Source organism: Micropterus salmoides, unplaced genomic scaffold (genome assembly GCF_014851395.1).
Source record: "Micropterus salmoides isolate LMB-PRFRI ecotype aquatic unplaced genomic scaffold, ASM1485139v1 Ms_hic_scaffold_3, whole genome shotgun sequence".
Classification (NCBI taxonomy): domain Eukaryota; kingdom Metazoa; phylum Chordata; class Actinopteri; order Centrarchiformes; family Centrarchidae; genus Micropterus; species Micropterus salmoides.
The window spans coordinates 37,937,605-37,959,044 of NW_024042261.1; the positions used below are offsets into that span (position 1 = coordinate 37,937,605).

Sequence of the window (21,440 nt, forward strand, 5' to 3'; positions counted from 1 at the left end):
CAGAAGATCTTAATCATGGTTATTACACTTCCTGTCTGGGTCACGCCTCTGGACGGCGAGCAGCTGCAGACGCTGTCTTGAGGAGATCAAAGGGCTGTTTCAAAAACCAAGATCGCGTTTTAAGCCAGGATTTTCCAAATATCTTGGCTGAATTAAGCCCTGATTCGGTTTCACGAAAGCAGTAGCACATAAGTTACCATGGCGATTTATTCTGTGCAGCTAGCCTGCTCCAGACCAGGCTAACAGCCAGGCTTAGTTAATCCTGGTGCCTTATCTGTTCAGTCAGCGGTCACGCCGATCAGTTTGATAATTGGAGAAGACGCGTGCACCATAGTTTGTACACAGCGAGCATCAGCGAGTAGGTTTACATGGAATGAAAGCACATGTAATTATATATCTATCCATCTATATATATCCTCTTTCTCCTCCTTTGGCCAGTTTATTATTATAGAAGAAGTGGCTGGAAAAGGCTGGACTGAAGGACAGCACAGAAGCACTAATCATGGCGGCACAAGAACAGGCGCTCACTACAAGATCAGTAGAGGCTGGGGTCTACCACACCAGGCAGGACCCCAGGTGCAGACTGTGCAAGGAGGCCCCTGAGACAGTACAGCACATAACAGCAGGCTGTAAGATGCAGGCAGGAAGTGCGTACATGGAACGCCATAACCAGGTAGCTGGCATAGTGTACAGGAACATCTGCCATGAGGATGGGCTGGAAGTCCCAAGGTCAAAATGGAAGACACCTCCTAAGGTAGTTGAGAATGACCGAGCTAAGATCCTGCGGGACTTCAAGATCCAGACTGACAAACCGGTGATGGCCGACCAACCAGACATCGTGTTGATCGACAAACAGCAGATAGATGCGGTGATAAATGTGGCGATCCCAAGAGACGGCAACATCAAGAAGAAGGAACACGAGAAGCTTAAAGGGCTGAAAGAGGAGCTAGAAAAGATGTGGAAAGTAAGAGCAACAGTGGTGCCAGTGGTGATCGGAGCACCGGGGGCCGTGACCCCTAAACTGGGAGAGTGGCTCCAGCAGATTCCAGGTAAAACATCAGAGGTCTCTGTCCAGAAGAGTGCCGTCCTAGTAACAGCTGAGATACTGAGCAGAACCCTCAGACTCCCAGGACTCTGGTAGAGGACCCGAGCTTGAGGATGACGCATACCACCATACCATACAGTGAGGAAAATAAGTATTTGAACACCCTGCTATTTTGCAAGTTCTCCCACTTAGAAATCATGGAGGGGTCTGAAATTGTCATCGTAGGTGCATGTCCACTGTGAGAGACATAATCTAAAAAAAAAATACAAATCCAGAAATCACAATGTATGATTTTTTAACTATTTATTTGTATGATACAGCTGCAAATAAGTATTTGAACACCTGAGAAAATCAATGTTAATATTTGGTACAGTAGCCTTTGTTTGCAATTACAGAGGTCAAACGTTTCCTGTAGTTTTTCACCAGGTTTGCACACACTGCAGGAGGGATTTTGGCCCACTTCTCCACACAGATCTTCTCTAGATCAGTCAGGTTTCTGGGCTGTCGCTGAGAAACACGGAGTTTGAGCTCCCTCCAAAGATTCTCTATTGGGTTTAGGTCTGGAGACTGGCTAGGCCACGCCAGAACCTCGATATGCTTCTTACAGAGCCACTCCTTGGTTATCCTGGCTGTGTGCTTCGGGTCATTGTCATGTTGGAAGACCCGGCCTCGACCCATCTTCAATGCTCTAACTGAGGGAAGGAGGTTGTTCCCCAAAATCTGGCAATACATGGCCCCGGTCATCCTCTCCTTAATACAGTGCAGTCGCCCTGTCCCATGTGCAGAAAAACACCCCCAAAGCATGATGCTACCACCCCCATGCTTCACAGTAGGGATGCTGTTCTTGGGATGGTACTCATCATTCTTCTTCCTCCAAACACGGTTAGTGGAATTATGACCAAAAAGTTCTATTTTGGTCTCATCTGACCACATGACTTTCTCCCATGACTCCTCTGGATCATCCAAATGGTCATTGGCAAACTGAAGACGGGCCTTGACATGTGCTGGTTTAAGCAGGGGAACCTTCCGTGCCATGCGTGATTTCAAACCATGACGTCTTATTGTATTACCAACAGTAACCTTGGAAACGGTGGTCCCAGCTCTTTTCAGGTCATTGACCAGCTCCTCCCGTGTAGTTCTGGGCTGATTTCTCAGACCCCTCCATGATTTCTAAGTGGGAGAACTTGAAAAATAGCAGGGTGTTCAAATACTTATTTTCCTCACTGTATATGCCTATATAGATATATTTCATAATTGTATAATACTCCCAAATTATAGTCCTACTTCCACCTTTTTTTCCCTCTTCCTGGGATCACTCGTTTGCTGCGAGCTTGGGAGAGAAAACAACGATTGATACATTGGGTTACTGTCATGCTTACAGTGTGCAAATCTTGCAGTTGCTGGATTTCCAGTTTCCTCAGTAGGCCTACCACTTTTTATCTCCAAATTTTTCTGACATCTGACAGTTTGTAAAACATCAATTAGCACAGCAGGAAGTGTTCACCTGTGGATGTTCTTCAGGTTATTATATTGGCAGACTCGCTGTCAGACTGTTGGACTACAGCCTCACGGTCAAGTTACAAATATGATACAGTATTTTCTATCAACACCACATCACTGACTTCTTATCTATTATCCATATTGACTACAAAACTGACAGACCTCCAGCCTCTCCCTAGACCTACGATGTTGTTATATATTATATAATTTATTTTATATATATTGTTAAAAATGTTGCTTGCAATAAAAAAAGTTAAATAACTGAAAATCCTTTAAGAAAGGTATTTGCACAATAAGAAAACATGCAATGCAATGTAAACATAGAAGGAACAAATGTGCATTATCCAAAAATGTAACTTAAGCTAAAAGAACAAGCTGCTGATTACTGCATTTTATTTGTATATTTTGAACGGCCACCTGCCAGCTGAAATTTGTGTTTCCTTTTTATATAAATAAAGACATTTACACCATAAAGTGGTGCAGAATATTTCTCCAGAAGTCAGAAAATTAAGTGTTTAAGGCTCAAAAATGTCTGGGGAAGGACCACCAGACTCCCCACTCATATCTCAGCATTGAATAATATTAAATAGGGTTAAATGATTAAAAGGTGTATCGTCACACCCCTAATCCGAGATACTTTTAGCTACTTGCTTATTAAGTCGGCCCTTTATTTTCTGACACGCTGGAGACAAATTCTGTCTAAATGAGGTGAAGGATGTTTAAAATCTTGCATCGAATATAAAAAAAAGTTAAGGAGGTTTGTTGATTTAGAATTAATGTCGAGTATTTTTGCACTTTCTGTGAACTACAAGAAGAAAAAGTCTCGTTTGTTTTGTCTGGACTGTCGAATATTTTGGTTGGATGTTGAAAACTGGGCAAACAAACTTCAGGAAAAATACGTTCTCACATGTTTTGAAGGTTTATGAGAAGATTTTTGTGTTGAATTGAATCCAATCAGAGGAAATAATAAAGTGATAAAAGCAGTTTCTCCTCAGAACGATGATTCAGCAGCTTTCAGCCAAACAGAACAAGAAATGTTTTCTCAACACGAAACTTTTCTGATGCGCTGCGAAAGAAATCTGTTTTTTCAGTGACGAAAAGGAAAGAAGAAGGAAGGAGAGATATTTATCCACCTCGCTTTGGTGCTTCATAATGTAAATATAAAAAGTAAAGAGTTCCTTAATGTATAAAATCTCTTGAGGATATTTAATAACAGATTCAACTGTGGATTCTGTGGAACATTAAGTCGATGAGGATTAATAATGTGATTATATTTATTCAGAGATGGAAATACTTCATATTAGCGGCTGGAACGTTAAAACATGTTTCTGTTTACGCAGAATGTTCTGGGTGGATTCGTGTTTGTTATATTTTAATAAACATTTAATTATCTGTTCTGTGTGTGTGAAGGAACTGATAAACTGTCAGTATGTACAAACCTGAGGTACAAACAGAACTCTAATATTCAACCGAGCAGAGAATGTTTAGTGCAATTTGTTCTTACTCTGATAATCTAATGGATCCATCAGACAAGGCTCAAATGAAAAAACATTGATTAAGTGTTGATCTGCTTTTCTTAAATTGATTAGATTGGATATCTGGATGAATAATTATTACTTCGTTACAGTAAATGTTTGGAAAAGAATAAAAAGCTAAAAAGAGATGTAATGTAAATAAGTTATTATCGCATCATAACTCAGCTGTGAGACCAGCTGCAGCTGACTGAATGAAAACCACGTGAACAGAAGCTTTCTGCAGAATCTCCGTAAAATTTTTTTATGTTTCTTAAATCACACCCTCGCAGTTTACCTTTTTTTTGTAGATTTGCTGTGATCTAATATAATTTATACCATAAAGTGTTTTTATATGTATTTGAATTTTCTACATTTTAAAAATCCTCCAAAATAAAAATCGAGCCGCTGAAAAAAGAATATTAACAAAATAAAACGATGTGATTTTATAAAATGACATAAATGTGTCGATCGTTTAGTAAAATATCTCAATAAGATAAAAAAACAAAGTTCAAAGTTAAAAAAATAATAATAATTAAGGATAAATTTTACTTTATTAATACTGAAATCCGCCATTTTGATCAGGCGGGTCCGCGGCCACCTCTGTTTACAATAATTTCCCAGAATTCTTTGCTCACTTCCTTTTCCTCCATCTTTCTCCTCATAGTGACGGTAAGTTTCCAACATGTCCGACTAAATGTGTAAATATCGCCGTTAATCCGCCGTTTTTCTGGCCGATAGTCGCCGCCGGTTCACGGGCAGCTCGTCCTCCAGCGCTCGGCCCGGTGGTGTCGGTGTGGAGTCCGCGATGGCGGAGATTCAGTTAGGATGAACAGCGGAGGTCTGTCCGGAGAGGTGACCGGGCAGAGAGCGCTGAGTGCGGGGAACAACGGCCCGGGAGCGGCCCGGTGTTGCGTCCCGGAGCGGCGGCAACGTGGCGGCGTTAAACCCGTCGCTGCCCGTCAGTTATTACCGGGTCTCCGGTGAAAGAGTGCCCGGTAGAGCTAACGTTAGCATGTTAGCATCAGAGCGTTAGTCTCGTGCAGAACTCCGGTGGCCAGTTTATTAGGTACAGCTGAAGCTCAGTACACAGCAGAGATACTGCAGTAACTGTACACGTGGGAAGTTTAGAGGTGAGAGAACTTAAGAGGAAGACTCATGTACACGCTGTGTGTACACTGTACACGCAGTACACACATGCAGTATACAGGCTGTACACGCTGTGTGTACACTGTACACGCAGTACACACATGCAGTATACAGGCTGTACACGCTGTGTGTACACTGTACACGCAGTACACACATGCAGTATACAGGCTGTACGCGCTGTACATACACTGTGTAAGCAGGTGGTTAACGTGATGTTCTGTGTGCAGGTGGACTCACCTGGAGAAGACTGAAGATGCCTGGAAGGTAAGCTCACCTGAGTCCAGCAGACTCCTCCTCCTGCTGTCGCTCTGAGCTGCAGGAGGAGAATCTGCTTTGTGATAAATCAGATGTTTGACTGAAAGAGGCGTTCGGTCTCAGTGCGCCTGTACGACCTGCTGACCGTGTGTTTACCTGCTGACCGTGTGTTTACCTGCTGACCGTGTGTTTACCTGCTGACCGTGTGTTTACCTGCAGACTGTGGAGTAAAGCCATCTTTACCGGCTACAAACGTGGTCTGAGGAACCAGCGAGAACACACGGCCCTGCTGAAGGTGGAGGGATGCTACACCAGAGACGAGGTCGACTTCTACCTGGGCAAACGCTGCGCCTACGTCTACAAGGCCAAGAAGTAAGGAGGGGGGTCACATGACCGTTACACGTTACAAGTGGTGCTGTGGGCGTGTGTGTGACGCTTTCAGAGTAAAACGACCTCCTAAAGATCAGCTGCTTGTTGGGGTGGCAGTAGTAGCAGTTAGGCGGAGGCGGGCGCCTCAGCTGAAGCTGCCGGACGTCAACGCGGCGGCGTGCTTCGCTTGTCCGGGAGCTGCAGACTGCAGCGGGGTTTTCCTGCGCCCCCTTAAAGAAGTTTTCACGAGCGCCAAAGGAAAATCTCCAACGCCAGAAGGATCAGAATCCAAAAACTTTCTTTCCAGATCCTCTGAATGTTTTTTGAGATAAATCTGATGATCAGAATATCAACTTAAACACGACGTCTTTGACTTCAGCAGCTTCCTCCAAAAACCAGCTGCACCTGAATGCAACGCTACCAGACTTTTTACACAAGGCACTGAGTGAAGTTTTCTGCTGGTATCACCGTAGCCCTCTGAGCTCTGCAGCAGGCGGCGGGGCGTGCTCGGCGTGTTTGTCACTTTGAATGCTTCGTGTCGGTAAAACGTTCTCAGCCTCAGCTGCTTTTATCATATTAACTGATAAAAGCTTTGAAATTGTGTGATTTTTAAATTTAAAAAATCGTTTTCTCATAAAATTCTACAAAATAAACCCAGAAAACATTTTGATCCCGAATATTTCTAAATGTGGAAATGCGATCGACAAAGTTCTCAACACTCCACAAGTGACTGACCTCTGAACTCCGTAAGTGTTGAGCTGCAAACGCATTTAATTAGTGGAAGTGCTGAATGGTCACGTGACGTTGTCATCGTGGCAGCTATGCTAATATGCTAAGCTACCGAACCTTCGTGTTCCTGCTGTCACCTGCTCAGCTGTGGCGCCATCGTGCGCCGTCACCTGACTTTTCACCGCACGTGAAGTAATGACGTCACCACAAGCGGCAGAAAGACCAAAGCCTGAGCAGAGTTTCCCACCATAGTTTTCAGTCACGTGACGTGCGTGGTGACCTGGAGGGCAAAGCAACAGACCAACACGGCGCCGATCTTTCAACTTCAGAAAAAGAAAGATAAGAACAGAAACTGCAAGTGTTGGCCGCTTCTGATCCGTCTAACGTTACAGCATCCGCTGCCGTTAAAGCGCCAGGTCCCTGCCGCCGCTCGACTGCCGTATGTTTTAAAATAAAAAAATAAAAACGGCGTGTCACTTGCGTCCTGGTCGGCTGCAGCAGAAAATTACGTCTTTTTTCCGTCTGAGGGAGCGTTGGCTTTGGAACGCGACGTCTCATGAAAACTATTATGTTAATTTGTTATGAAGCAGTAAATTAAGACGCGTGTTTGTTTCCACGCAGCCTCTTCCTGTTCAGTATTTTCTCTGAAGGGATTCAGCGTTTCCTGTTTTCATTCAGAACCTTCTTAAAAAGCTCCGACAGTCTTGGTTCGACTCGGAGACTCTGACAGCTCGGTAGTTTAAAAATGGCGGGTTGTCCCGTCAGGGGCCCGTTGGAGCCTCGAGCTGGTCCCGACGCAGGGACCAGGTGCGATCCACGAAGACGCCGACCTGTGTCAGAGGTGTTAGACCTGGAGGTGAAGCTTCCTGTTTGACTTCTGATCCGTGGGTGTTGGTCACGTGTGTGTGTGTGTTCAGCGTGTAACCTTGTGTGCTTCCTGTCTGCAGGAACACGGTGACGCCCGGCGGTAAACCCAACAAGACCCGAGTGATCTGGGGGAAGGTGACCCGGGCGCACGGCAGCAGCGGGATGGTCCGGGCCAAGTTCAGCAGCAACCTGCCGGCCAAAGCCATCGGACACAGAGTCAGAGTGGTAAGTGAACGCACCTCATGTCCCACAATGCAAAGCCACAATGCCTTATGGGTAGTGTGACAGTTTCTGCTAGCCGTAGCGTGAGCTCGTTACAGATCAGCCTGGATGTCCTGTCTCTGAACCAGAGGCCTGGTACTGCGGACTACTGTGAAACGCAGTACATAGTGTGTACTGCCTGTAGTATCAGGGTACCTGCAGGTTTTAAAAGTATTAAAAGAACATTTTAAGGTGGTAATTTTCTTTCTTCTCTTGGATTAAATAAAAACTGTAACGTCATAAAAACTGACTTCCTGTGAAAAATGGAATATAATATAATTCTCTAACAAATGTTTCTCTAATAGTGAAGTTTGGTAATTTTAATATTAATGAAATTGTGACCATTTACCAAAAGCGAAGGGAGATCAGGTTTTCATAGTACTTTGAGGAATTGCTTTGACAACATTTGCACATTGACCTCTGTGGAAAAGGCTTAAATTTGGAGCAAAATGACTGTACAAGAAAATCCTGTGTTGTCCAGTAAGTCCGTCACAGACCAGATTCCTTTTTCTAGCCAGAGTGGGGAAAAATCCGGATAGAAATTTCACTGGGAATATGAAACAAATAGTTTTTTCATGAATTAAAAATGACCTTCAGCAGTTTGTTTTAATAGTACAATTCAAGCACTCGATCAATAGCCTGAAGTTCGCCTTCTTCATGTTCTTTACTGCCTTTCTTAATAAAGTGAGTTTTCCTTTTCCAGATATAGAATTGAAAATAGCTTTGATTATGGATTTTATTGCATTTTTTGCAGATACTGAGTGACCATGTGGTTTTATTGTGACGGTCTGACTTCCTGTGTTGCAGATGCTGTATCCCTCCCGGGTGTGAAGAAGAAGCTGCTGCAGCTCTTTGATGTTCTTGTTTGTACAGAAACAATAAAGTGATCAGGTCCAAACAGCTCGCTGTGTCTCTTCTTCCTGTGACATCATCATTACACATGAGTCATGTGACCTTTTTGTTAAGCAGAATTTACTGACTTGTTTCTGTTATTTTGTCCACCCCCGGTCAAGTAAAGGAGGGGTTAATGACGTCAGTGAAAAGGTGAACTGTCCCTTTAAATCCTGAGTTGTCTTCAGCTCGCAGCAAAGCATTCTGGGAGACGGAGTCCTGTACTGAACTGTGGGTCAGACAGGAAGTCACCTGGAGAACAAGCACCCACCGATCAGTACATCTGCTTTAGTAGTACTCTGATCCTGTAGTATTTAGATGTACCCCACTGTACACACTGCAGTACTGCAGTATTTTAGTAGTACTCTGATCCTGTAGTATTTAGATGTACTCCACTGTACACACTGCAGTATTTTAGTAGTACTCTGATCCTGTAGTATTTAGATGTACTCTACTGTACACACCGCAGTATTTTAGTAGTACTCTGATCCTGTAGTATTTAGATGTACTCCACTGTACACACTGCAGTATTTTAGTAGTACTCTGATCCTGTAGTATTTAGATGTACCCCACTGTACACACTGCAGTGTTTTAGTAGTACTCTGATCCTGCAGTATTTTGATGTACTCTACTGTACACACCGTAGTATTTATGTAGTACTCTGATCCTGTAGTATTTAGATGTACCCCACTGTACACACTGCAGTATTTTAGTAGTACTCTGATCATGTAGTATTTTGATGTACTCTACTGTACACACTGCAGTATTTTAGTAGTACTCTGATCCTGTAGTATTTAGATGTACTCCACTGTACACACTGCAGTATTTTAGTAGTACTCTGATCCTGTAGTATTTAGATGTACCCCACTGTACACACTGCAGTATTTTAGTAGTACTCTGATCCTGTAGTATTTAGATGTACTCCACTGTACACACTGCAGTATTTTAGTAGTACTCTGATCCTGTAGTATTTAGATTTACCCCACTGTACATACCGCAGTATTTTAGTAGTACTCTGATCCTGCAGTATTTAGATGTACCCCACTGTACACACTGCAGTATTTTAGTAGTACTCTGATCCTGTAGTATTTAGATGTACTCACTGTACACACTGCAGTATTTTAGTAGTACTCTGATCCTGTAGTATTTAGATGTACCCCACTGTACACACTGCAGTATTTTAGTAGTACTCTGATCCTGTAGTATTTAGATGTACTCACTGTACACACTGCAGTATTTTAGTAGTACTGATCCTGTAGTATTTAGATGTACCCCACTGTACACACCGCAGTATTTTAGTAGTACTCTGATCCTGTAGTATTTAGATGTACTCCACTGTACACACCGCAGTATTTTAGTAGTACTCTGATCCTGTAGTATTTAGATTTACTCCACTGTACACACTGCAGTATTTTAGTAGTACTCTGATCCTGTAGTATTTAGATTTACCCCACTGTACACACTGCAGTATTTTAGTAGTACTCTGATCCTGCAGTATTTAGATGTACTCCACTGTACACACCGCAGTATTTTAGTAGTACTCTGATCCTGTAGTATTTAGATGTACCCCACTGTACACACCGCAGTATTTATGTAGTAGTACTCTGATCCTGTAGTATTTAGATGTACCCCACTGTACACACCGCAGTATTTTAGTAGTACTCTGATCCTGTAGTATTTAGATTTACTCCACTGTACACACTGCAGTATTTTAGTAGTACTCTGATCCTGTAGTATTTAGATTTACCCCACTGTACATACCGCAGTATTTTAGTAGTACTCTGATCCTGTAGTATTTAGATGTACTCCACTGTACACACTGCAGTATTTTAGTAGTACTCTGATCCTGTAGTATTTAGATGTACTCCACTGTACACACTGCAGTATTTTAGTAGTACTCTGATCCTGTAGTATTTAGATGTACTCCACTGTACACACTGCAGTATTTTAGTAGTACTCTGATCCTGTAGTATTTAGATGTACCCCACTGTACACACTGCAGTATTTTAGTAGTACTCTGATCCTGTAGTATTTTGATGTACTCTACTGTACACACTGCAGTATTTTAGTAGTACTCTGATCCTGTAGTATTTAGATGTACTCCACTGTACACACTGCAGTATTTTAGTAGTACTCTGATCCTGTAGTATTTAGATGTACCCCACTGTACACACTGCAGTATTTTAGTAGTACTCTGATCCTGTAGTATTTAGATGTACTCCACTGTACACACTGCAGTATTTTAGTAGTACTCTGATCCTGTAGTATTTAGATTTACCCCACTGTACATACCGCAGTATTTTAGTAGTACTCTGATCCTGTAGTATTTAGATGTACCCCACTGTACACACTGCAGTATTTTAGTAGTACTCTGATCCTGTAGTATTTAGATTTACCCCACTGTACACACCGCAGTACTGCAGTATTTATGTAGTAGTACTCTGATCCTGTAGTATTTAGATGTACCCCACTGTACACACCGCAGTATTTTAGTAGTACTCTGATCCTGTAGTATTTAGATGTACCCCACTGTACACACTGCAGTATTTTAGTAGTACTCTGATCCTGTAGTATTTAGATGTACTCCACTGTACACACTGCAGTATTTTAGTAGTACTCTGATCCTGTAGTATTTAGATGTACTCCACTGTACACACTGCAGTATTTTAGTAGTACTCTGATCCTGTAGTATTTAGATGTACCCCACTGTACACACTGCAGTATTTTAGTAGTACTCTGATCCTGCAGTATTTTGATGTACTCTACTGTACACACTGCAGTATTTTAGTAGTACTCTGATCCTGCAGTATTTTGATGTACTCTACTGTACACACTGCAGTGTTTTAGTAGTACTCTGATCCTGCAGTATTTTGATGTACTCTACTGTACACACTGCAGTATTTTAGTAGTACTCTGATCCTGTAGTATTTAGATGTACTCCACTGTACACACTGCAGTATTTTAGTAGTACTCTGATCCTGCAGTATTTTGATGTACTCTACTGTACACACTGCAGTATTTTAGTAGTAGTACTCTGATCCTGCAGTATTTTGATGTACTCTACTGTACACACCGCAGTATTTTAGTAGTACTCTGATCCTGCAGTATTTAGATGTACCCCACTGTACACACTGCAGTATTTTAGTAGTACTCTGATCCTGCAGTATTTAGATGTACCCCACTGTACACACTGCAGTATTTATGTAGTACTCTGATCCTGTAGTATTTAGATGTACCCCACTGTACACACTGCAGTATTTTAGTAGTACTCTGATCCTGCAGTATTTAGATGTACCCCACTGTACACACTGCAGTATTTTAGTAGTACTCTGATCCTGCAGTATTTAGATGTACCCCACTGTACACACTGCAGTATTTATGTAGTACTCTGATCCTGTAGTATTTAGATGTACCCCACTGTACACACTGCAGTATTTATGTAGTACTCTGATCCTGTAGTATTTAGATGTACCCCACTGTACACACTGCAGTATTTATGTAGTACTCTGATCCTGTAGTATTTAGATGTACCCCACTGTACACACTGCAGTATTTTAGTAGTACTCTGATCCTGCAGTATTTTGATGTACTCTACTGTACACACTGCAGTACTGCAGTATTTATGTTAATGAGCTCCACATTGGAGCAACACGCTGTACTGACGTCATCAGAGGGGGTGACGTGGGTCTGGCGTCACGTAGGACTCTGCTTCCCGTGATCCCCCGCGCGGCTGCTGTGAGTCGCGGCTGCACGAGCTGTTTACAGAGACCAGCGGACCTGAAGGAGGACAGGCAGGACGGAGAGCGTGTCCTGAGCGCGCGGACACGCAGACAGACAGGTGAGACCGCGGACGGACAGGTGAGCGACTCGACCAGCTGCCTCTCGGCTTTGATCCGGACTCACTTCCTGTCTGATGGTCGGAGCGCGAGGACACTTTGTTTCGTAACGACGGCAGTATCGCGTGCTTTTATTCTGGAGGATTCAGAATCAGTCTTTTATTCTGGAGGATTGAATGAGGTTTTTATACACTCATAGTACTTTATACACAGCCCAGTATTTCTATAGTACTTGTACTTGCAGTGTTGCTGTTACATTCTTAGTACTTCATAGTATTATCACTGTAGTACATCATAGTATTACTGTTTAGTTTATTGAGACATTACTGTAGTTTTTAAAAGTATTTTAATAATACTGTGTCTAGTATTTTTAAAGGATCACTATGTTCCTGTAATATTCCTACAGTATTTATATTCACTGTGGCCTTCATGGAGTACTGTAATACTTCTATGATGTCACTGTGTACATCTCCGACTCTTTGTAGTAAAATTACAGTCTTAAAGGAATATTGTAGTATTTCTGTAGTCGCAGTATTTCAAATCTTTGTCACATACGTTGTCATACAAGTACAATGTGTAGTGAAATACTGCTGTGGAAATATTTTCTTGAAATAGTACTGTTGTGTGTCATAATGACTTCACGGAGCTCCTCCATAGTATTTCTTTGCAGTACTCTTGAGTACTCCTTCCTGTAGTGTGGTTGGATGATTAGAGTTTTGATTATGTGTCCATAGTAGTATTCCAGTCTACAGTTAAGTACTTTCACAGTACTCCTGTACTCTTCTAATATTTAAGTGATGTTTCATTCAGACAGTTGCAGATTTTCCTGTTTTTCCAGAACAGTCGCAGCTGGAACAGGAAGTGAATCCTGGATTTAAGAAGCACTTTACCCTTATTTAGCAGCAACAACTCCTGGATCAAATATCCTCGTAAGTTTTTGTCATATTTAGTCCACTGCAAACTATTTTTAAAGTTGACTAAAAAAAGTCTGAGTATTTGAGTCAAAAGAAAATCAAAAGTATTTTAGTCTAGTTTTCGACATTAACCATCATTTTAGTCTTTTCTAACTCATTATCAGCATTTTGGTCGATCTGCTTGAACCAAAATAGAGATATTTATCATTTTAGTCTTTATTTCACTCATCTCACATACAGATAAATTGTTTTGTAAAATTTGAATGTTAGTTTTGTTCTCATTTTTATTGCAAAGGAGACGTTAACTCGCCTCAGGTCCCGCTGGTCAGCCTTGATATGTCGCTTCAAGTTTGTAGTGTTTTTTCTAAAAAATCTTGAAACGAAATTGCCGTCTGATAAAATCCGCCTCACTGTGTTTGAAATGGGACCAAATATCTGAGCGCCTCTTTCTCCCGAGCAAATATGGCGTTTATTTTTAGTCATAAGTTGTGAGCGTGTAAAACTTCCTCACGAGCAAATTAGGAGCGCCTGGTTTGCTCTCAAAGGATAACTCTGCTCGCTCGAGTCTACACGACTTTTGACAATTTGGGTTGTCGGAAACCAAGGAGGGCGCTGACCCTCTTATGATTGGTCACTTTCAACGTGATCACAACCAGAGCCCTTAAATAAGAGAGTTACCGACACTCTTTGATCTCACCGCCACGCAGTCACGTGCTCCATGCGGCGGCTCTCAGTAGTCTGTGCTGTCAACCACTTTCAGGTGGGACAGACACCAGCAGCGACTATATTTGCAGCAGTTTTTGGATAAATATTAAGACATAATGTGTTTTGATTACTATCCTTATACTTAAATATTATAGCCTACCATTTCTTCTGCGGAGTCGGGAAAGCATTATTATCCGTTTGGTGTTAATTTTGGAGGGAAGAGGAGTGACAGCAGACTATATTTGCAGCACTTTTCGTATAATGTGCATTGATTCCTGCGGTAACTGTACTTACAGTAGTGATTTTTTTCTTTGGAAGGACGGAGAGACAGCATTAACAGTGTTATCTGTTGAAATGCAACTGCAGAGACGGTTAGGCTACTGAGTGAATTACTGTTCCTAAATACAATCCATATAATTACTGCTTTGTAATTTATTTTAAAATAGCTATTGTAACGTTACCCCTTTATCCTTCCCGAAACACAGGCTAAACTATACCTCAGAACACAAATACATGCATAGAATGTGCTGCATATGCAGAATATATATACAGTGGGGGAAATAAGTATTTGACCCCTTGCTGATTTTGCAGGTTTGCCCACTTACAAAGAATGCAATAATATACAATTTTAATCATATGTACATTCTAACAGTGAAAGACAGAATCCCAAAGAAAATTCCAGAAAATCACATCATATGAATTTATAAAAATTGATAACCATCTGATGAGGAAAAACAAGTATATGACCCCCTACCAAACAGCAAGTATTCTGGCTCCTACAAGCCAGTTAGTCTTTCTTTAAGACACAGCCCCAATCCCAACCAATTATCTACATCAAATACACCCGCCTCACCTCGTTACCTGTATAAAAGACACCTGTCAACACCCAAACAACCAGCATCCAACATCAGCACCATGGGCAAGACCAAAGAGCTTTCTACGGACATCAGGGACAAGATTGTTGATCTGCACAAGGCTGGGATGGGCTACAAGAGAATCGGAAAGCAACTTGGAGAGAAAAGATCAACTGTCGGTGCAGTTATCAGGAAACGGAAGAAGCACCACACCACCGCCAACTTCCCTCGGTCTGGGCCTCCACACAAGATCACGCCTCGTGGGGTGTCCCTGATCATGCGAACGGTGAGGAATCATCCCAAAACCACAAGGGGGGAACTGATGAATCAACTGAAGGCAGCTGGGACCACAGTTACAAAAGAAACGGTTGGTAACACACTACGCCGTCATGGATTGAAATCCTGCAGCGCACGCAAGGTCCCCCTGCTCAAGAAGAAACATGTACAGGCCCGCATGAAGTTCGCCATTCACCACCTGGACGACTCAGAAGAGGCCTGGAAGAAGGTGATGTGGTCAGATGAGACCAAAATAGAACTTTTTGGCCTCAACGCAACTCGTTGTGTTTGGAGGGCAAAGAACACCGAGTACAACCCAAAGAACACCATCCCCACTGTCAAGCATGGTGGTGGCAACATCATGCTTTGGGGGTGCTTTTCAGCCAAGGGGACGGGACAACTCCATCGTATTGAGGGGAGGATGGACGGGGCCATGTATCGTGGAATTCTGGACCAACATCTCCTTCCCTCAGTGAGAGAGCTGAAGATGGGTCGAGGATGGGTGTTTCAGCATGACAACGACCCTAAGCACACCGCCAAAGCAACAAAAGAGTGGCTGAAGAAGCACATCAAGGTTCTGGAGTGGCCTAGCCAGTCTCCAGACCTGAATCCAATTGAAAATCTTTGGAGGGAGCTTAAAATTCGAGTTGCCAGGCGACAACCTCGGAACCTGAATGATTTGGAGGCTGTCTGCAGGGAGGAGTGGGCCAACATCCCTGCCGAAATGTGCACAAACCTTGTCACCAACTATAAAAACCGTTTGACATCTGTGCTGGCCAATAATGGCTTTTCTACAAAATATTAACATGCTGTTTGTCCAGGGGGTCAAATACTTGTTTTTCCTCATCAGATGGTTATCAATTTTTATAAATTCATATGATGTGATTTTCTGGAATTTTCTTTGGGATTCTGTCTTTCACTGTTAGAATGTACATATGATTAAAATTATAGATCGTTGCATTCTTTGTAATTGGGCAAACCTGCAAAATCAGCAAGGGGTCAAATACTTATTTCCCCCACTGTAATTAGTCTACTGTATATCACATGTCCTAATGTACTGTTGTGTTAAGACACATTCACATAAACATCCCCAACAAGTGAATATTAATAAATAACTGAAGCTGCTCAGTTTAAGTCGAGAGAGACGTTTGGTCAGTAGTGCAAAATATATAAGGCAACCAATTGCATTCAACAAAATACTTTATTATATATTATCTACAGGGAGAGGGTCAGTGAGGTTGTTTTTGTTGAGGACAGTCCACTGTCAGAAGCAGACCAGGTCATAGGCCCCAGATGAGACCAGGAGCCTGGTGCTGCTGGAAAGAACAGGGAGAAGAAAGATGAAACAGTGTTAATACATGTTAATACAAGGTTAATACATTTAAGACATTGATTTTAATATTATAATATAAATTATAATTACAATATACATGGAAAGCCAATGTTTTCCAAATAATTTCATGAGTTTGAGATTACAGGAGTGAGAGTACACAGTTAGGTCCAGTTGTATCAGGACATTGGCATGATTTCGGTTATTTGGTTCTGTGCCCCAGTAAAGAATTTGATATTATGCAACTATAACCTTTTTTTCCACGGTATTTTAGTGGACTACAATTTGTAAGACAAGTTCCTTTACACCTTAATAAAATGGTCATATTTAGTACTACTACTTTGTTTCAAATTCTTTGAATTTAATGACCAAATATTAAATACCAGAAGAGGGTTGGTTGTTGGTCATCACTGTTGAGATTTGTTGTATTTTAGGTGGCAGGCTAGCCCAGTGCGTACGGTGACCCATACAGTCTATGGGGTGACCACACTCAACCACACATCCCAGAGGAGCAACAGGGAAAACCTTGACTTGTGTCTGCAGTGGTCACTTTATTAGGTACACCTATACAATCTAATGTAATAAATACACCAGCTCAGCCATGAATTCTGCTTTTATGATGCCTGTACTGTTCAGGATTTATTTACACAGACATACATAGAAGTGTTAATTCACTTACATGTTTTATCACTGAGGTCATACTTAGTGATGATGGTGTTGTACTGAGCTGCATTATATTTAGAGGAGTTTCTGATATTCTGGCCCTGTAATGTGCATTATGTAAATAGGGAGGAGAAAAAAGTCCTCATATCCAACACAATGTAGTTCAGTAAAACACCCTTTAATTTTAACCTCAGTATTAAACATTTAATTAAATTTACACATTTTTGCTCATATGTGTAAATTTAATTAAATAATGGCACAGCTGTTTTATTGAACTGCATTACATTGTAAAGGTGCACCTGTTAAGGCCACTAAGAGCATTCAACACAGTAACAGCTGAAAGGATGTGGAAATGCCTCCGTAGCTCAAATTATTTGTATGTTTCATGTCACTATATTCATATTTGCATCAATGTGGAAGAAAGTTTGTCCTGGTTATTGTTGGCTGGACATTGCACTCCACTAACTTACTCTTAAATATACAAGTTTGGCACGTTTCTATGAGGCCTATAAGCAGATCCAGCTGCCAGTTTATTAGGTACAACGAGCTAAAAATAATGCAGTCCTGCGATAATCCTACCTTCATGAAGGTTAAAATATTCATCTTCTGTTCAGAGGCACTGATTCAACACAGAGAGCTGTTTCTGACAGGGACGTACCTCGTTGATATTTGGATCCTTTGTGGATAACAGCTCACTCATTAAAGTCAGTCTCCGATGGTTTCATATGTCAGCCTCTTCAACAGAAAAACATATGAAGTCGTTATCTGCTGCAGTTATAACGTTACTTACTTTTTGTGCTGCTGATCTTATCAGCCGATGCACTGTCCAACAAACAATGTGTGTAACGTTAATGACTGAATTAATGTTAACCAAGGAACAACCTTGCTAGATACAAGCTTAACATGTTATCTATTTCACATTGCTAACGGTACCGTTCATAGTAAAGTTACGTTACTACTACGGCAGCCACTAAGTGCTGCTAACTTCTACTATAATTCAAATAACCGAAGATAAACTTTGAATGCCAACGAATCAACGTACACTCATAACTTGACTTTTAAAGTAGATGTCGGCAATCTGACAGGGAGTAACATTAACTTAATGGTAACTTAGCCAGTGAAGTTTTGCTCAGTTTAGCTAGCTGCACTTAGAATCGTGTTTTACACGCTCACAACTTATGACTAAAAATAAACGCCATACGCATCGTCCACAGTAACATTTTCCTCGCGCACCAGGCGCCGCCCCATCGCCCAGCAGTTAAAGATCAGGGAGAAAAAAACACCTCTGAATGAACAAACTGTTCAAGTGAAAATTTAGAGGGAGAAAATACGGCCTGTAATATTCCATAACATCTCATTATACCGACATAAAGAAAGAGATTTTATTAACGTTTTTATTTTATGAATTGCACTTTAGTATTGTCATTTTTTGTAAACAATATTGCGTGTTAATATAGTCACAGTCAGCGTTTAAGGACATTGTCGCCGTCTCGATTTAGTCACGGGAAAAAAAGGTCGTTGACAAATATATTTTTAGTTTCGTCTGACAAAAGTAACACTGGATGATAGCGACCCTTCCAGGCCCTGAGGCAGCGAAGCAGTCCCTAAACCATGATGCCCCCTCCACCATACCTCACAGCTGGGATGAGATTTTCATGTTGCTGTGCTGGGACTCTTTTTCCTCCACACATAGGGTTGTGTGTTCCTTCCAAACAACTCAACTTTGGTTTCATCTGTCCACAGAATATTTAGCCAGTACTGCTGCGAAACATCCAGGCGCTCTTTGGCAAACTTCAGACGTGCAGCAGTGGTTTTTTGGACAGCAGAGGCTTCCTCTGTACCGTCCTCCCATGAACTCCATTCTTGTTTAGTGTTTGACGTATCGTAGAGTCATCAACAGAGATGTTAGCCTGTTGCAGAGATTTCTGTGAGTCTTCAGCTGACACACTCGGATCCTTCTTAACCTCACTGAGCATTCTGCTCTGTGCTCGTGCAGTCGTCTCTGCAGGACGGCCAGTCCTAGAGAGAGCAGCAACAGTGCTGAACTTTCTCCATTTACAGACAGTTTTTCTCACTCTGGACATTAATACTTCTTGAGATACTTCTGTAACCCTTTCCAGCTTCATGCAAGTCAACAAATCTTTATCTGAGGTCTTCTGAGAGCTCTTTTGTTCAAGGCGAGGTTCATATCAGGCAATGCTTCATGAGAAAAGCTAAATTTAAATTGGTGTGTGTATTTTTTTTTTTAGGGCAGGGCAGCGCTAACCAACACCTCCAATCATCTCTCCTCCTGACTCCAAGTAGCTTTTGGAGAAGTCATCAGGGGTTCACATCCTGTTTCAACGCTGCTCCGTGACTGTTTACATGAAACATATAACTGTTTGTGGGATTAGATTAAGCAGACTGTGTTTGTCTGTTAGGTGAAGATCAGATATTAAGTACTTCCAAAAGGATCACGTACTTTTTCCTGCGACTGTATTTAAAGGTATTCATTAAGTTACAGATTTCTTTTAGTATTGAAAGTGTGAGTTTGGTTTATTGTTGAGTATTTTCTCCTGAAATGTACTCTGTAGTTTACTGCACAGAGATGTGATGATACTGCTGTAATAATCCATCTGTACAACTGCAGTATTCTTTACTTGCAGTATTTCTGTGTAGTATTTCCACTGTCAGTTTGTTCAGTGCTGTGGAGCTGTCTGAACTGTGTTCTTCATGTATTTATACTTCACGGTGATGTCTGCAGAGTCTCAGGAGCTTCCTGTGTGAGTGTCGGGGTCAGAGGTCACAGCTCCATGTGGTCTGATAGACGATGAGAGAACATGACTGTGGACAGAGCGAGTCGGCGTCTCGACAGCCGCCCCACGGTGCTCTGCCGGGGTCAGAGGTCACCCTGCAGCAGGTCCAGGTGAGGAGGGGGTGTCAGAGGTCACCCTGCAGCAGGTCCAGGTGGGCGGGGGGTGTCAGAGGTCACCCTGCAGCAGGTCCAGGTGGGCGGGGGGTGTCAGGTGTGATCACCGTATGATCACAGCAGGTGTGATCTGATGATCACACAGATCAAGCAGCAGGTGTGATCTGTGAGCTTCTCAGTGAAACAGCAGAAACACAAAACGTGTTCTGCTGCGAGAAAACGTTCAGACTCGACGTGAGTCCAGACGCATCTGCCCCCCCCCCTCCCAGCTGATCAGTCCTAATCAATACAACAGTGACACAGGAAGAGCAGCTGAAGGAGAGGGTGAAGCTCCTTTTACATCAAAACAACCATGAAGCTTCTCTCTTACATCCCCTCTTTGTTTACATGAAGCCCCGCCTCCTGCTGCTGCCCAGCTGATGCTGAGGGGAATCCAGCCGTCTGATTGGCTGAGTCTCCCCGGGGCTGCGAGGCTTCTGATTGGCCGAGGCCGTTTGAATGAATGGGATGTGTGTGAGCATCATGAGGCAGCAAACGTGAGTCCTGCACGTGCTCAGTAGCAGCTCATCTGCTCGGGTGAGCTGAGCGCGCTCAGAGAGGAGGCTGTGACACGCACACACAGAGGACTGAGTTAATGTAATCATTATACAACTGAGACAGATAAATGCTGCTCTCTGATTGGCTAACTAAATACATTTACTCAAGTACTGTAGTACATGTTTGAGGTACTTTGAGTATTTCCATTTGAAGCTGCTTCATACTTTACATAAATTTAACCGACAGCTTCAACTGTTCAGATTAAAACTGAAACAGGAAACAGACTTTCAAATTAAAACTTAAACAGGAAACAGACTTTCAAATTAAAACTTAAACAGGAAACAGACTTTCAAATTAAAGCTGAAACAGGAAACAGACGGTGAGTTTCAGATTAAAGCTGACTGGGCTGCTGAATTTTAGTTTTTATACAAGCTTTGTGAAATACGTCCAAATATTTGTACAGGACCATGAACAATGTTTTCTTTGTGTGTGTGCGCTCAGGGTGTGTTGGGTTTGTGTGAGGATGGATCAGCTGGTTACCATGGAGAAGAGCTGGAGGAGGGCGAAGCTAAAGACACAGACCAGAACACAGCAGGTGGAGAGAAGGACAGGTAACACGCACACACCAAAGACACACAGCTCAGTTGTGTTTGTATCCTCTGGTGTGTTTTTCCCCTCAGGTGTGTTTGTGTCCTCTGGTGTGTTTTTCCATTCAGGTATGTTTGTGTCCTCAGGTGTGTTTTCCCCTCAGGTGTGTTTGTGTCCTCAGGTGTGTTTTCCCCTCAGGTGTGTTTGTATCCTCAGGTGTGTTTGTGTCCTCATGTGTGTTTGTGTCCTCAG

The 21,440-nt window shown here is 42.3% G+C and overlaps 2 protein-coding genes across 4 annotated transcripts in view; both read left to right on the forward strand.

Annotated features, from left to right (window-relative positions):
* The first annotated feature begins 4,631 nt into the window (after positions 1-4,631).
* LOC119882934 (60S ribosomal protein L35a) lies at positions 4,632-8,587 on the forward strand. Its single transcript, XM_038693313.1, has 5 exons — positions 4,632-4,728; positions 5,433-5,469; positions 5,680-5,832; positions 7,506-7,650; positions 8,494-8,587. Exons 2-5 carry the CDS (start codon positions 5,459-5,461, stop codon positions 8,515-8,517), a joined length of 333 nt encoding a protein of 110 aa, XP_038549241.1. The 5' UTR covers positions 4,632-4,728; positions 5,433-5,458; the 3' UTR covers positions 8,518-8,587.
* Positions 8,588-12,283: 3,696 nt separating this feature from the next.
* Positions 12,284-21,440, forward strand: part of abcc5 (ATP-binding cassette, sub-family C (CFTR/MRP), member 5) — a 36,564-nt gene continuing 27,407 nt past the window's right edge. The window contains exons 1-4 of one of the 3 annotated variants that reach the window (XM_038692459.1): positions 12,301-12,415; positions 13,252-13,342; positions 19,899-20,060; positions 21,102-21,211. In XM_038692459.1, the coding sequence (XP_038548387.1) occupies positions 19,965-20,060; positions 21,102-21,211 (206 nt within the window). In that variant the 5' untranslated portion in view covers positions 12,301-12,415; positions 13,252-13,342; positions 19,899-19,964. Of the gene's footprint in view, positions 12,436-13,251; positions 13,343-19,898; positions 20,061-21,101; positions 21,212-21,440 lie in introns of all 3 variants that reach the window. The other 2 variants (XM_038692458.1, XM_038692461.1) reach the window with 2 other exon arrangements.

Coding starts and splice junctions, on each gene's coding strand:
- LOC119882934 (XM_038693313.1), top strand. Junction 5,833..7,505: donor TACGTCTACAAGGCCAAGAA/GTAAGGAGGGGG, acceptor TCCTGTCTGCAG/GAACACGGTGACGCCCGGCG. Junction 7,651..8,493: donor TCGGACACAGAGTCAGAGTG/GTAAGTGAACGC, acceptor CCTGTGTTGCAG/ATGCTGTATCCCTCCCGGGT.